Source organism: Pan troglodytes, chromosome 15 (assembly GCF_028858775.2).
Source record: "Pan troglodytes isolate AG18354 chromosome 15, NHGRI_mPanTro3-v2.0_pri, whole genome shotgun sequence".
Lineage (NCBI taxonomy): Eukaryota > Metazoa > Chordata > Mammalia > Primates > Hominidae > Pan > Pan troglodytes.
This window is the reverse complement of record NC_072413.2, coordinates 93,104,572-93,121,448: the sequence shown is the minus strand read 5'-3', so window position 1 is coordinate 93,121,448 and position 16,877 is coordinate 93,104,572. Positions and strand designations below refer to the sequence as shown.

Here is a 16,877-nt window from a genome sequence, read left to right as displayed (position 1 = left end):
GTATTAAATGTGGGTCTTAGTTTCTCTCCTGATGATTTTTTTCTTCTCGAGCAGCAGTGCCCACATTTTTCTCAATCTTTGCATTCTTTCTTCCTTTCCTTTTCCCTTCCCTTTCCTTTCCTCTTTCCTTTTCTTTCTTTTCTTTCCTGTCTTTTTTTCCTCTCTCTCTTTCTCTCCTCTCCTCTTTCTGTACCTCCCCTCCCTCCCCCTCCCCTCCCCCTCCTCCCCTCCCTGTCTTCCTCCCCTCCCCCTCTTCCTCCCCTCCCCCTCCTTCTCCCCTCCCTCCTCCCCCTCCCTGTCCCCTCCCTCCTCCCCCCATCTCTGCCTCCTCTCCTCCTCCTCCCCCTCCTCCTCTCCCCTTCTCCCTCTCTTCCTCTCCCCTCCTCCTCCCCTTCCCCCACCTTCCCCCTCTCCCTCCTCCTACCTTCCCCCTCTCCCTCCCCTGACCTTCTCCCTCTCCCTCTCTCCCTCTCTGCCTCTCTGCCTCTCTGCCTCTCTCCCTCTCTCCCTCTCCCTCAATTCCTCAGTTACACCCTGGCCATGGATTGACTTTCGGCTCTCAATTAGAGTTGTAAGATGCAGCACTCTGGGAGGGTCCAGGATCAGAGTCTGAATTTAGCTGAGATGTTAATATTGAGGAGCCCTGACCTTGTGGTGGTGTTTTCATTGAAATCGGATAACAGGGGCTTTTGGAGAACTGTGACAGAGCGTGTGGAGGCTGCCCCAGTGCAGCTGTCCTAGCTCCTTTTCCACTTCCAACCAATAAAGGCCTTTCCTACTGTTTAGAAAGAAAGAAAGAAAAAAGAAATGATAATAGAGACAGCTGTGCAGTGTTTTTACAACAGTCTCACCGTGGCATCCAGAGGTGCTGACTGTAGATCGACCAAAATTCATCCACAGTTTCTAGTCAGTATAGTGGAAAACATATAATGCTGGAGAATATTGTACATAAAGTTCAAGGAAAACTGTATTGCTATTCCTTGATGCCTAAAGTTAAATTACTGTGCTACATGAATTTTATGTAATTTGGCAGGAAGTAAATGACTCAGGTATAGTTTTAACTAATTACAGATCTAAAAATAAGCTTCATTAATGTCATACAATTGCATCTTTTAATTTCTGTTTGATTATTTTATTGAAAAAAGGAGATGGTTCTAGGCATATACATACGAAATGAGCTTGAAAAGGCTAATGGCCTCTCCCCCCACCTTCAGGGACTTAACCTAAGGCTGGGTTACATTTAAGGAGCCATTTGAGAACAACTGAAATCCCAGTTAAACCCCACATGAAAATGCTACATTATTATTATTTGGCATTAGGTTTTTTCTTTTCTTTTTTTTGTAGATACTATCAGACTGTCGTGCCGTATTGGTAGTTCTGGGACCCTGGTGTGCAGATAAAGTAGCTGGAATGATGGTAAGAGAACTACAGAAATACATCAAACATGAGCAAGAGGAGCTGCACAGGAAATTTTTATTGTTTACAGACACTTTCCTAAGGAAAATACATGCACTATGTGAAGAGCACTTCTCACCTGCCTCACTTGACCTGAAATTTGTAACTCCTAAAGTAATCAAACTGCTCGAAATCTTACGCAAATATAAACCATATGAGCGACAGCAGTTTGAAAGCGTTGAGTGGTATAATAATAGAAATCAGGATAATTATGTGTCATGGAGTGATTCTGAGGATGATGATGAGGATGAAGAAATTGAAGAAAAAGAGAAGCCAGAGACAAATTTTCCTTCTCCTTTTACCAACATTTTGTGCGGAATTATTTTTGTGGAAAGAAGATACACAGCAGTTGTCTTAAACAGGTAAATCTCTAAGTTGACTCCTTTCACATGAGAAAAGGGAGGCGTCCTGTGTTGTGATGTGATGCGCTGCAGCAGCTGTAAGAGCTAGCATGAGGGTTATGTAAGTGTCCTTGACTTGGCGCCATCATTGCTGATACGTCATGCTGTCCTGGGATTGACAGAGAGGATGTTTTCCAGAAGGCTGCTTTTCATATGGCTGATATTTTTTTCTTAAAGGATGCGAATCTATTCTAATCTACCTAAAATGGAGGACAAGTATGGTCTTTAAAAGAATCAGTATACATTTAAGTAAAGCATTGTTTTATATTCAATTTTAGATTCAATTCAGATATTTATTAATCCTTAACTATGTGTTAGACATTGTGTTAAGCATTTCACACCAAGTGTTCCCCTCAGGTAGTCTTAGGAGAAATTTTATCTGGGTATTGTGACTAATTTTTTAATGTTGATTTTTTTCTCTTAAAAATATGGATTCAACTTTTGAAGGCTAGGTTGGGCATGATGGGTTGTGCCTGTAATTCCAGCACTTTGGGAGCCAGAGGCAGGTAGATTGTTTGAGTTCACAAGGGGCAACACAACGAAACCCTGTCTCTAGAAAAAATATAAAAATTAGCCGGTGGTGGTGTATGCCTGTAGTCCCAGCTACTTGGGAGGCTGTGGTGGGAAGATGAGTTGAGCCTGGGAGGCAGAGGTTGCAGTGAGCTGAGATGGCACCACTGCACTCCAGCCTGGGCAGTAGAGCCAGACTTTGTCTCCAAAAATAAAGTTTTCAAGGCCACAGTGCAAAAAGTTTAGAACAATTGAATTTATTTTGGGTTGGTTCATAGACTGCATATTAAAATTTTGTGAATCAGAAGAGAATAAGAATGTTGGGGAAAGTTCTAAGACTATTAGCAAAGGTGATATTGAATCCAAATTTTAGGCCGTGGATTCCTACTCTTTCTCCCTTCTTCAATGAAAGATTTTTTTTCTAATTTAGAACCAGCCAGGGAGCTATACTTCAGATTTCTGTCAGATGGTCACTTAATGTATGGTCCTTTTGGTTTGTAGATAGATACTCTTATTTTTTTCTGCCAAAAAAGGTCCTTATTTTGTACTTAAATCAATTTACTTTTCTATGAGATCCATTAATTGGCCACAGTTGATCCCTAACTTTTCTGCAAGTAGTGATCTCTTAGGAAAAACTAAGCTTTGCTTCCTAAGGTAATTTGGGATTTTTTTTTTCTTTTTCTTTCTTTCTTTGTGTGTGTGTGTGTGTGTGTGTGTGTGTGTGCGCGCGCACGCGCGCACGCACGCGCACACGCGCTTAACTGCTTCTGAATGTTTAGGGGTTTTAAAAACTTTTTTGAGTAACGAGAAATTGGACTCGAGGGTCGTCATCTGGCAGTTTTTAGTCTGGTAATTTTCATAGTCATTGAGCCTGATCCTTCTGATGAATACAAAGGAAAATAACTTTAGGGACCAAATTACATTTAAATTAGAAGTTGAAGGTTGGAAGGGGACCTCACTGACTATCTAATCCAACCCACTTATTTTTGTAAAAATGAGAAAGAGCCTCAGGAGAGAGTGATTTGCTGTAAGTTAAATTTCTAGTCAATGGCAGAGACAATTCTAGAATCCTAATATCCTGACTCCTAGTTTCCAGTTCTTTCTATCATAGTAATGCCCCTGGGCATCACAGAACACTAAAAACCAGTGCTTTACAGCAGGAAGATTGCCAGGAGACGGACCTGGGAGAGCGTGACTAAGGAGGGATTATTTCTTAGGGCAGGGAAAAAGCATTTTGGGAGTCAAAAAAGTTTAATGCTGGCGCAATTGTAAGCCTAGTTATGGACATACTCCCCGTCTCCATTTAGGATTGTATAAGGATTAAATAAATTTTCTGGGGCTTGGAGAGAAGAAATGGGGGTGTATTTTCCGCCTTCCTCCTGTTTTCTGCATGTATTTTTAGGTAAAGATGTGCCAGTTTTTATTGCAGGAATATTAGCCTGAAAAGGTTTATCCAGAATCAGTCGGTTACTTCCTATTGACTTTAAGGGTCAGATTAATTGTGATCAACTTTCATAAAATGTGACTGGAATTTAGTGCTGTATGACGAATCAAGAGTGCTCTGAGGGTTGACTTTATGAGCAGCTAATTAAATATACAATAGAGGTCTTGTTCCAGTAAGCTTTTTAATAAGCTTAGAAAAACTTCCTGAAATCCAGATTCTTTCCTTCCATCAGTTTAATGGGAGGAAAAACCCTTCTATAGTGAATAGTTTCATGGGCATATAAGCTATTGTAATATACATGCAGTTTTCTACTCTCCTAATTAAAAAAAATAAATCACAGCCACTTCTATATGTAGTGTATGTGCACAGTCTTATGTTTATGGGTTTCTTTGTACCTTATATTTACATAGGGGTTTCTAAGTTACTTTTATATATATTTAAGACATATTCACAACACTCCATGGGGGAGGAAAGTAGATGTTCTTTCCATATTACAGAGGAAGAAAACAAGCATCAGTGTGTGACCTTCCCCAAATTACACACATATCAAGTGGCAGAAAATGGCTTCCAGTCTCAAGTCCAGTGTTCTTTTCTCCGTGTAATATACTAGTATTATGTGATATTGGCATTGGACAAACCTGGGTTCACATCCTGTCTCTACCCCTCCCCCTTTTTTTCCTAATAACTTTTTATTTTGGAATAATTTGAGATTTACAGAAAAGTTGGAAAAATGGTACGGAGAGTTCTCATATGCCCCTCACTTAGTTTCCCCCATTGATATTATCTCATGTCAGTGTTCGTCACAACTAAGAAAACTAACATTGGCCCATTACTATTAACTGCAGACTTTATTTGGATTTTGACAGCTTTTCTACTAATGTCCTCTTTTTCAAAAAATTTATTTTTATTTTTTTCTAACCACTAGACAGTAAGGGATAATGTCTTTAATCCAAGGTGTCATATCACATTTAGTTGTCAGTATCTACCCAGTTTCCTCTGGTCTGTCACAGTTTTCAGTTTCCGTCTTGTTTTTGATGACCTTGACAGTCTTCAGGAGTACAGGTCAGGTATTTGGTGAATGCCCCTCCATTTGGGTTTTTCTTATGTTCTTGGGGTTGTACTGGGGTGATCGGATATGGAAGAATACCATGGAGGTGACCTGCTCTTCTAGTCACATTATATCAGGGGGCTCTCATGGTATCAACCACGAAACATCACTCGTCATGTTCATCTTCATCAATGGATTGTGATAGTGTTTGTCTGCTTTCTCTATTGTAAAGTTACACTTTTTCCCTTTTCTTACTCTATTCGGAAGGAAGTCTCCAAGTCTAGCCCACCCTGGTAGGGAGGGATTAATCTCCACTTGCTGGAGAGGGATATATCTATATGTGTTTGGAATTCTTCTGTAAGGAAAACTTGTCTAGTTTATCCTTTTTATGTAACTGTCTACTTATATTTATTAATTGAATCATGTATTTCAATTGGTGGTTTCATGTTTATTTTATACTTTGGGCCATAATCCAATACTATGTTATTTATTTGTTGCTCAAGTTGTTGCAGCGGTGGCCACTGGGAGCTCTTCGAGTTTAGCACCCGTGTCCCTTTGACATACCCTCATCCTTTTGTTTTTGAGCACTTCCTTTGTGATACCACAGGGTGCTCTGGGCTCTTGTATTTCTCCCTGCCTGGCCCTAGAATCAGCCATTTTGCCGAGGAGACTTGGTTTCTTTTCTACCCACTTTTTGGATGTATATTTTGTGAAAGTTATTTAACTTTTAAAAGTTTCAGTATGTTCATTCGTAAAATGGAAATAATACCTCCCTCTCTTACTGGCTTGTTGGTAAGAGACTTTGTATTAAAAATGGCAGTTTTATCAACCAGCACACAGTAGATGCTAATTCTTCAGCCGCTTATGCACCCATCTAGGGAGTGCAATATCTGTATGCTATTATGTAACTGTCAGTGATCTTTTTTTAGTGAAATCATAGAGGAATTATATCTGGTTTTCTCCACATTGACAAGAAAATGTAAGGAGTAAGGGATACTGTTAAAGGAATTGTTGATAATGTATTTCAATAACCTGGCAGGAATTTCAAATAATGTGTTTATATCTTTGAATTTCTTTTCCTCTTATGGTTGTCTGCATTAGTTAGCATGTTTATTCAGATCACAATTTTTTGTAATACATCTATTAGTTTTCTGAACCTACCATACATATTTCCCATTTTTGGTTATGTTATTTTCATTCTAATTGGGGAGAATTAGATGTACATATACACACAAAGTGTAGGCTATGAATTGGTGCCAGAATTTACCTATGTCATGAGTTAAGTACAGAGATTGAGAAGAAGCATTTAGAAACTCTTAGAGCAGTTTGACAGTAATTTTATATCTGCTGAATACAATAAAATTGATGCTTGAATTTTAATGCTTTTTAAATTTCGTTTTCTTAGTCATTCACTTTTATGAAATTCTACAAAACTGCCTCTGATGGATTGGAAATTTAAAAAGAAAAGCTGGTTCTTCACTGCAGATCGTTTCAGAAACACTGTGCATTAGGGAACAGTATACTTTGCTGGTGAACAGCTTGCTGGTGAACAGCTTGTATAAACTAAGTGTAAAAACCAAAAGAAACAAATAATACATTGTCTTATTTTTTCTGTGGTGTTACAAACTCTTTAAGCAGTTTGCACTGTCCATTGTCCTCTGGGAGTTCACATGATGTGACTGCCTGGCTTTGTTTTCCCTGAAGCCTGTAGCTTTGTCCTGGGTACTGGTTAGGCATGGCCGAGATTCACCAAGTAGATAAATACATTTTTCTCTCTAAGCATTATTAGCATAGGTATATCCCATGTAATTACTGCTTACAAGAGATTTTATTTACTGTGCCTGTTGTCTCTTCTGTTCTCTGTGGTTTTGATGTGGGTTTCATTAAGGAAAAATGAATTGACTGTTGTTGCCTCTATTTCTTAGCTAATTGAAGTCTGCCAGATGGATAATTTATAATTTTGGCAAAGTAAAATACATTCTTTGCCTAATTGACAGTAACTTAAAACACATTCTAAATCTCTATTATATTCAAATTGATGCTTATTTATATAAAATTTGGAAGTATGTATTATTTCTAAGGTGATTTATTTTGTATTTTAGACTTTTGGACATGTTATTTGTTTGCATGTCACACTGCTTTCTGTTACATCTTAAATTTATCAAAATAATTAAACACATCTTGAAACATAATAAGGGAGCTCTGATTCTGAATATTTAAGTACTTGAACTGTAGAGCTTGAACTACAAGCTGTAGTTTGTAGACTCCCAAACTAACCTAGACACGCAAATGTTGTGCCGGTTGGGATCAAGAGAGATTCTAGATGGCCACTTCCAGCTCTTTATTATTAGTCTGTTTCATGTATTTTTTTTTTTTAAAAAGAATGATTCAACTTAAAAATGCAATTTTCTATTTGGAATTTATACTATGTAATATGACTTCAGAGAAACCATGTGGAATCGCTTATATCAGGTGTGGAACCATTTATCCCGTGTGCTGAGTTTTTGAATGTGGATATTTCCAAAATAGCTGTAATGGCAGCACTAACTGTTAACCTTCTGCACCCGTGTAATGTGATCCCGTCCTGTAGCTCTTTGCCATTTCTTAGCTAGAAGGCCAGCTTTCAGTTACAGGCACTGTGGGTTAATACAGAGGAGCAGGCAGGAAGAGAGACAGAGCTCGGGAATCTCCTCTTTCATGACAGGGAAGGGTGGGGTTGCCTTGCCATTTCTGTGCCCTGTACTATGCTGTGCAGAATTTTGGTCAGTGGCCTGGGGACAAGAAAGCATCAGGGATTGAGAGGATACAACATTTCTTTCCCATGGGCTCTGCTTCTAATGATATCAGGTGATAGGATAAGAGGAAAAGAAATCGCAGCTGGAACTCTTGTTACATTTGTTGGGGGTGAAGGTTTCCTTTGGTGTTGGGCTCACTGGTCCTTTCTGTATAAGCACAGTAGGGCCTGCAGCTCAAGCTGTGCATGGTCTAGAGAAGGGTGTTGAGTTGAGAGAGGAGCGAGTAGAACTGGTAGAGGGATGAGTCGAGCTTTTTTCATTGGACGTCCTGTCCCGAGGCCAAGATCTATGAGGATCCGTGTTTCTCTCTGACTAGCTCAGTCTCATCCTGGGCCACATTTCTATTAAATCACCGCGCCAAATCAGCTGTTGGAGGTAACGTGACCATTTCATTTGTCAGTACAAACCAATCTTGTATTTGGCATTATAAGTACTTGGTCCGCAGATCTATGTGGTGAAGAGTGACAGTGATTTCTGTTTAAGCAAGTTGGGAAAAAAGGACCAAGACCATTTTGTTAGGTATGTTGGCAAAAAATGCATGTACTTCCATTTTAAAGGAGGCTTTAAAAACAAAAGTTTATTTTCTCCCAGCAACATTTAACTTCCAAATGTGTATAATTTTCTTAGATTGATAAAGGAAGCTGGCAAACAAGATCCAGAGCTGGCTTATATCAGTAGCAATTTTATAACTGGACATGGCATTGGGAAGAATCAGCCTCGCAACAAACAGATGGAAGCAGAATTCAGAAAACAGGAAGAGGTAACTTAAATCAAAATAAGTGTACAATAACAGTTTTCGGGACATATACAGACAAAGTGCCCATAGGGTCTCCCTTTTTTCATAGTTTCCCAGAATTACTCTTATTTTTTGTATTATAGAATACTTCTTCATATATTAGACCAGCTGTCCCCATGAGGTAGCTGTAGAGTGATTTGTATGCTCAGAATTAGAATAGCTATCTGGCAAACCAATTTTGTGTCTTAATTGCCATCAACCAACTTATTTTCTGTGATTGGATTGATGTTACACAACTGCATTTCATGGAAAGACAAAGCATGTATGACCTTAACTCTTGTACATTCCATATGACTATGAATTAACAAACTGAAATCTTTTCCTAGAAAGTGTTTTCTTTTTTTCATTTAAAGGCCTATTTTGTTTCAATTCTTAAAAAAAAAAAACAGCACTATATTTTATAGATTTTAGCTTAAATATTTTTGTGCCTTGTAAGGTCTTAATACAGGAAACAGCATTGTAAAGATGCTAAAAACTAATACCATGGTCTGGCTTGTACACAAAAACCTATTTAAAGTTTATTATTTAACTTAAAATTAGCAGAATAATTCCTGTTGAAGGCCTTTTCTACATTGTAGCTTTTTGATAATTTCCAAATTTGGAGAGTCCAGGAGCCAGTCTGATAGATATAACTGTCTGAAAACTAGCTTATGTTACCATTTAATTTATCCTGAATTGGAGAGTCTCATTAAATCAGTTTCTTTGTCCATGTTTCCATGCATGCTGAGTTTTCTGTGATACTGTCATCTTCTTTAGCCTGGCCTTAAGGATTTAGAATGCCCAAGAGCATGTGTGTCAGAAATGACAGTTGTCATTTACTTTTACTATTTTTTTTGTTTGTTTGTTTTAGAAATTTTCTTAGAAGTGCTTTTCTTGATGGATTTTTTTTTTCAGGTACTTAGGAAATTTCGAGCACATGAGACCAACCTGCTTATTGCAACAAGTATTGTAGAAGAGGGTGTTGATATACCAAAATGCAACTTGGTGGTTCGTTTTGATTTGCCCACAGAATATCGATCCTATGTTCAATCTAAAGGAAGAGCAAGGGCACCCATCTCTAATTATATAATGTTAGCGGATACAGACAAAATAAAAAGTTTTGAAGAAGACCTTAAAACCTACAAAGCTATTGAAAAGGTAAGATCAACATATTAACATGTGCCGGCAGATTGGGAAAAAAAATTAATGTGGCTTCTTTGTTATTCTTTGTATCCATAGAAACAGATAATGAGTTTTATCTACAGGCAATAATCTCAAAAGAGGTGTACTCTGTGTACATTGTAAGGAAGTTGAGAATGATCACAAAGACCCAGCAGTGTTATACAGAGTGTTTGAAAGGGCACAATAAGATAACAGTGAAAATGATCATCACATATGTTATTGGGGATGAACGTCTGGGAAATTGCATTGCAAATATGGACAGTAACTGTTGACTGCTTAAGTTATTGAGTGATTGGAAAATGATGACATGGTAGTTACATTCAGAAAGACTAACAGTCGTGTGTGTGTGTGTGTGTGTGTGTGTGTCTGTGTAGGCACGGTACAGTATAGACTTTGTACCATATGGTAAGGGTCTCCATATGATTGGAACTGGGAGGGATTCATTGGAAGAAGGTGTCTGCAGCAGGTGACTTTGGAGTACTGAAGTATGTTTAGGAGAGAGAGAGAGATTTTCAGTAGAGTTTTTTCTGTAGGTACAGAGGCAGACAGCATACGGCAAAGAGGATGTGTTTTCATCATAAGTTCTGTTTTTTAAATGTTCAGATCTTGAGAAACAAGTGTTCCAAGTCGGTTGATACTGGTGAGATTGACATTGATCCTGTCATGGATGATGATGACGTTTTCCCACCATATGTGTTGAGGCCTGACGATGGTGGTCCACGAGTCACAATCAACACGGCCATTGGACACATCAATAGGTATGGCATCATATCATTTGTGTGGAAAACCTGGGAATGTTGCACAGTTTAAGTCTAAACCTGTACATTTTGTATTGTTGACATTTTGCGGTTACCAGTCTTTACTTAGACTTGCCATATTTTCGATAAAGAAAAGTTACTTCTTTTTTCATTTTTTTTTAAATCAAAAGGCAAAAACAGTATCGTGCAGCAATAAAAGTTCAGTATTCCTTGGCAAGGCTAACATAATGAAGGCATTTTAAATTAGGTTTAATTTAATTTTATAATTCTCACCAATTTTTTTCTAAATCCTGAAATTTTTTGTTTCGTGCCATAACCATTGGGTAATGTTGAATTTTCCCCTAGCAATAAAGTAAGATTGTGATAAACTAATTTATGTTTTTGGGTACATTGTAATTTACTTTGTCCAGAGCTGATAATAAAATTTCTAAGAGCTAAGAACAGCAAATGCATTCCTGGATTATATATCAGGATAATTTCTATTCAGAGACAAAAGAGCAAGTATAAGATTTTCTTTGTAACCTTTTATTTTGAAACAATTTCAAACTTTAAAGTGTTGTAAGAATACTAGAATTCCACATATGCCTTTCACCCAGACACCAAGAAAGACTCATTCAGTTTCATGAGAATGTTCTTTGTAGCCAAAGGATCCACCTTAGAGTCAGGAGTTGTCCTCAACTCCTGTTGTCACATCTTCCTAGTCTCCTTCAATCTGGAACCATTCTTTAGTCTCTCCTTGACTTTAATGACCTTGAAACTTTGGAAGATAGATAGGCTGCCATTTTGTAGTCTTACTCTCAGTCTGGGTTTGTCTGCTATTTTCTTATGATGAGACCCAGGTTACAAGTTTTTGGGCAGCACATCACTGAGACGATGGTGTCTTCTCCTCATCCTAGCTTACCAAGTCGCACACCATGTTGATTTGTGCCCTTACCGGTGGTAACTTAGATCACTTGAGTGAAGTCTGCCAGTTTTCTCTACTGTAAAGTTCCCTTTCACCCCTTTTATAATTAGTAGATATTTCATGGGGAGATACTTTGAGACGGTATAAAATTTGTTCCTTTTCCCAGTTTGACTCATTAGTGTAAGCATTCTTTGATATTTCTGGCCCAAATTGATTATTACTATGATGGCTACTAAATGATGATTTTCTAACTCCATTATTTCTGTATTTATTAGTTGGCATTCTACCATCCATTTCTTCTCTCCGTTTATTCATTCTTATATTATCATTTTTTAATGTCAGCGTGAACTTATGGACTCCTGTTTTATTTAATGGGTTATAATCTATCATTATCATTTACTGTTTGTTTTGATGTTAAAATTGTTTCATATTTGGCCAGTGGGAACCCCTTAAAGCTGGTTTCTTTGTCTTTTTAACATCTCACTATTATTCCTTGAATACTTCCTTGTTTTATGGCGCAAGACATTCTAGACTGCCCCAGCCTTGATGTTGGCAATTTCCTCAAATTTAGTGGAGAAAAAGTTGTAGTTAGAAACCAAGAACTGGATACTAGGTTTATTCATTGCTACCGGGGTGTTGCTGCTGCCAGGCATTTTAGTGGACAGAGCTAGAATGTTTGTTTGTTCATGTTTACATCTGTATTTGTTTCAGTGTCTATCTGTTGATATCTCTATTTTCAGTGTGACACTAGAGGTTTCATTCTAGATTTCCTCTTTTCTGTCTTTGTACCTCCTTTCTCTAATAATCAGAAATTTGGCTCCCATTGTCCTCAAAATAATTAGTGTTCAGTCTTCCTGTATGTAGCCAGTCTCCCTGCTCTGTAGGGCTGCAACTGTGGTCAGGTGCCCTTGCTGCACAGGTCGCAACCTCACAGGGCTGCTGCCCATTCCAGCACCCTCCTGATGTGGGTCCTGTCCCAGCATCCCTTTCTGGGCTAGCTTTCTGCCCTGTTCCAACCTTCCCTGGTGCTGTTGCTCAGTGAGTTGCTAGTTCTACTGTCCTTTTTGTGTCAGCACTGGGCTGTCCCGCCCTCTGCTGATGCCTTCCTTACACGTGTGCTGGTAGTTGGTGGGAAATGTAAGATGATTAAGGAAAAAACATTGGCAGTATGTTTTCTTACTGGATTCTGAACAATACTTTGTGCTCTATTATGGTAACACTCGACACATGTTGCTATTTAAATTCAAAATTCAATTTAAAATAAAATTAAAAATGGAGTTTCGTAGTTGTACTTGTCACATTTCAAGTGCTCACCAGCCACTGCCCTGTTGGGCATCGAAGATATAGAACATCTTTGCAGAAGTTCTGTTAGACAACACTATTCTGTCTTATTCGAAGTTTGAAGCAGTGAAGTTTAAATGCCACATATAAATACAAATTCAGTAGAGGGGAAGAGGCACATGACAAATCAAACTCGAGGTTATAAATATCAATATTTTCTCAGTTGTAGATTCAGCCTCAGAATTTCTTTTTCTTCACAGATACTGTGCTAGATTACCAAGTGATCCGTTTACTCATCTAGCTCCTAAATGCAGAACCCGAGAGTTGCCTGATGGTACATTTTATTCAACTCTTTATCTGCCAATTAACTCACCTCTTCGAGCCTCCATTGTTGTAAGTTTAGAAGAAGAAATGATTGTTATCTTTTAAAATATGTCATTAGTGGATTTTTTTCAGCTTTTCTAAGACTTGCAAGTTATAGGTAAATTTGATTTTAAAATCTTTCATGAGCAGGAGCCTTGTGTTGACAGACCAAAAATAAAAATAAAAACCAAATTTACTTTCAAAAGTAGATTTATAGATTGCTTTTGTAGTCATCTACATGTTCATATTTGTAATAGACTGTCTGATTTACAGATACTTAGAACTGGACTAGGTGATCTCTGAAGTTTCTTCTAAGGTGTTACTAACATGCACATTTTTGACAGAATCATTCAACTGTGGCTTAGACACTTAGAGTAATATAAAACTTATTATAGATCGTTGCGTTGTCCTAGTTATTTTGTTGGTGACTCAAAAATCTGCTTTTTGTAAATACTGTTCTTGGTCTCAGTACTGATTTCCAAATGTTCCAAGGCGACTAATTTCTATTGCACATAAAAAGCTGCTCAATACTATTAATGTTATAGCTATGTTTTGATAAATCTTTCTTTTTGTTACATATTTATTGATTAGTAAAAATAAGATACTTTAAAATCTTACTGAAATTTAAATTCATCAAAATTGTAAAATCTTAATTATGACTTAGTTTTTACTAGGCAGGACTTTTAAAGATGAATATTTCAAATACAGAGATTAGAATTTTTAAAAACTTGCTGGAATTTTTCAAAATAAAGAATTTTGTTTTGGTAAATTGAACTTTAAAGATGTTGGGGCAGTGGTTTCATAGGTGTTTCATATGCTAGAGGTAATACAGCGATGTGCATATATAATGGAAAGGTTTTTGTTATTTTCAGGGTCCTCCAATGAGCTGTGTACGATTGGCTGAAAGAGTTGTAGCTCTCATTTGCTGTGAGAAACTGCACAAAATTGGTAAGGATGTTTGAAAAGCATATACGAATGAAAATAAATTGCAACCATTGTAAAAAAAAAAAGCATATAGAGGACTTTATAGATCTCTAAGGATTTTGTAGAGCTATTCACTTGCTGATCTTAATGTGCTTTGGTGAATATAAACATAAGTGTTAGTAACTTGAAGATCCTACATGGTTGTGGGAGCTCTTTGTTTTCCATAGCTTGACTGCAAACAACTGTCATTTATTTGCTCTCTTTAATGACTCCTTTTAAATACATAAAGGTCTTTTCGTAATTGTTGAATCATGCACCATGAACACTTGTGTTTTAATATGTCAGTCTCTCAAATTAGTCTATACTAGTATAGAGATTAATCCTTTTTTAAAAAATGAACTCAGTTTCTTTTTTTTTTTTTTTTCCTCAATCCTGCTCCTTCTGTATAAGTGGACCCATTTTCTATGGCCATTTTATTTAGCATTGATATGTGGTGATGTCATGTTTAGATGTTTTTGTTTCTGAACCTTAGAACAGAATTTGCAGTCCAGCTCATATTGGAATATATGGATGCCAAAATAGACTTTGCCTGAAGTGTGAATCTGATTACTTTTAAATTGTAAAAGGCAAAGGTGCTTTAGTTTCCATTACTTTTCCAGGTCCTTCTAACATAGTTCTGTTCTAAATTCTTTACTAATTAATCAGGCAAAATCTGGATTATGTTAATTCTCTCTTTAAATTTGTTAGGCGAACTGGATGACCATTTGATGCCAGTTGGGAAAGAGACTGTTAAATATGAAGAAGAGCTTGATTTGCATGATGAGGAAGAGACCAGTGTTCCAGGAAGACCAGGTTCCACGAAACGAAGGCAGTGCTACCCAAAAGCAGTTAGTATTGGTTAGAACAGAGTAAAAACCTAGCATTTCTGACTTTGTTTTCCGCTACATCAAATCTCAGTTCCTCTGCTTGGCTGGCTTCCCACACCCTTACAGTTTGGCCCACTCTGGATCTCAGCTCCTTTCTCCGATTCACAGCTTCTCTCAGATCAGCCTCTTTCCTTCCTAATGTAGACTGTGTGCTCTTCCACTTCAGAGGTTGCTTTTGTTTTTCTTCTCAAAAGGATTCTTGGACCCATCTGTCATATTCTATCCAGAATGAGATTATTTCATTTAAATAGACATTCTTTGTTTCATTCAGTTTAGTGGTGTGATTCTTGTTTTACTTATGATTTGGGGCTAAGACAGAAGAGGATTTGTGTGATAAAATAAGCAAGTGAAAAGATGCCCTCTCAAGATGACAGGTACACTGGAAGGTAGAAGCACAAATATCTGTCAGGAGTTATGTCAGATTCCCAGTGTGGGCCATTGGGAATCGAAATAAGTTATTTCCATGGAGTGTTTCCAGCTCAAATCTGTGGGCATCCTAGCAGAGTTCACACATGAAAGCATCTCTAAATCTAACTTCTAGTAATAGACAAACTTGGCTGAAGTATTTATTTTTAAAATATTTGTTAATATTTTTACCTCATAAGAACCCCAAGCAAAAGCAGAATTTTGCTGTGTGTAGTAGTCCCGCTTACCCTTGGAGGGTATGTTCCAAGACCCACAGTGGAAACTGCAGATAGTACCGATCCTCCAGCAGCTCAACGTTGTTTCATTAGAACGTTGACAAGGAAAAAAAAAATCGTTCCCAGCCAGGGCCACTGTCTCTATGTGGGGTTGGCACATTCTCCTCATGTCTGCTTACTCCGGTTTCCTACTACATCCCAAAACTGTGCACATCAGGTGAACTGGTGTGTCTGCGCTGCCCCACTGTGAGTGAGCATGGGGATGCATGTGCGTGTGCCCTGCCACAGAGTGGTGTCCTGTCCGGGATGGGTTCCTGCATGGGGCCCTGAGCTGCCAGGATAGACTCCGGCACCCTTGGCCCTGAACTGGAATAAGTGGGTGAATAATCATCTTCCTTGTTTTTATTCATCTTTCTTAAGTGTATCTATAGCTCACATTTATTTTAATGCTTAATATTAAAAGTGTTTTTTTTAATTTAGAAATTTGGTGATGTTTTTGTGATCAGAAATGTGCTGGAGGAATTTAACTGATTCATGTCAATTAGCCTGTGGGAAAATTGGTTTCTTTCTACCAATTGGTTGTTTCCCTTAGCCAGTTTCTAAGAACCTGCCGAAGACATTAAGTGAGGACTTATAGCATATATTATGCTTTTTAAAATGTGTTTGTACATATTTATGATAGTTTAAGATATAAATTAGGCACAGTAATAACAAAATAGAACAATTGTAACCATATACTGTAATAAAAGTTATGTGAATGTGGTCTCTCTCAAAATACTGTACTGTACACACCTGTTATTGGACCGTGACTGACCTCAGGTTACTGAAACCATGGAGGCTGCAGATAAGCGGGGACTGCTGTGCCTGTATGTTAGCCTAAATATGTGTTTCTTTGGTTTTGCTTATGCAGTTTTACCAAGTTTTTACTTTATAAAATTTTGCACCCAGCTTAGCATTTTCAAGATTCAGAATCATGTTTTTAAAAAATCATGAATGTTACCCATTTTCCCAAAATGCATGTTTTCCTCATACCAAATTTTCACGTTGAGACTAGTTTCATGTGATAAAGTCGTTAATGATAAGTGTTTCTAAAAGGATAGTATTGGCTGGGTGTGGTGGCTCACACCTGTGATCCCAGCATTTTGGGAGGCTGAGGCAGGAGGATCACTTGAGGCCAGGAATCCGAGACCAGCCTGGTCAACATAGTGAGACCTTGTCTCTACAAAAAAAGAAAAGCATAGTACTGCCTGGCATCCTGTTTAATTAATAGATACATTCTTTATTTTCTGATTCTCTATTAAATATAACTGTCTCTTTTACCAGCATTTTTGTACCTTTTAACTACAGATGCAGTTCTTTTTCATTGAACCTCAGGAACTGCAAGACCATAATCTGAAGGATTGTGTTAATATTGAAAGCCTAGCAGCAATGTCCATTTAATTATGGTTCACTCACATAATGAGGTAGCCA

General features: G+C 37.7%; 1 protein-coding gene across 1 annotated transcript in view; it reads left to right on the top strand.

The window, feature by feature from the left end:
- DICER1 (dicer 1, ribonuclease III) overlaps window positions 1–16,877 on the top strand; it is a 47,318-nt gene that overhangs the window by 7,519 nt on the left and 22,922 nt on the right. The window contains 7 exon segments of the mRNA XM_016926683.4: window positions 1,345–1,817; window positions 8,281–8,413; window positions 9,344–9,586; window positions 10,214–10,368; window positions 12,814–12,946; window positions 13,789–13,864; window positions 14,588–14,727. Of these exon segments, the coding sequence (XP_016782172.2) occupies window positions 1,345–1,817; window positions 8,281–8,413; window positions 9,344–9,586; window positions 10,214–10,368; window positions 12,814–12,946; window positions 13,789–13,864; window positions 14,588–14,727 (1,353 nt within the window).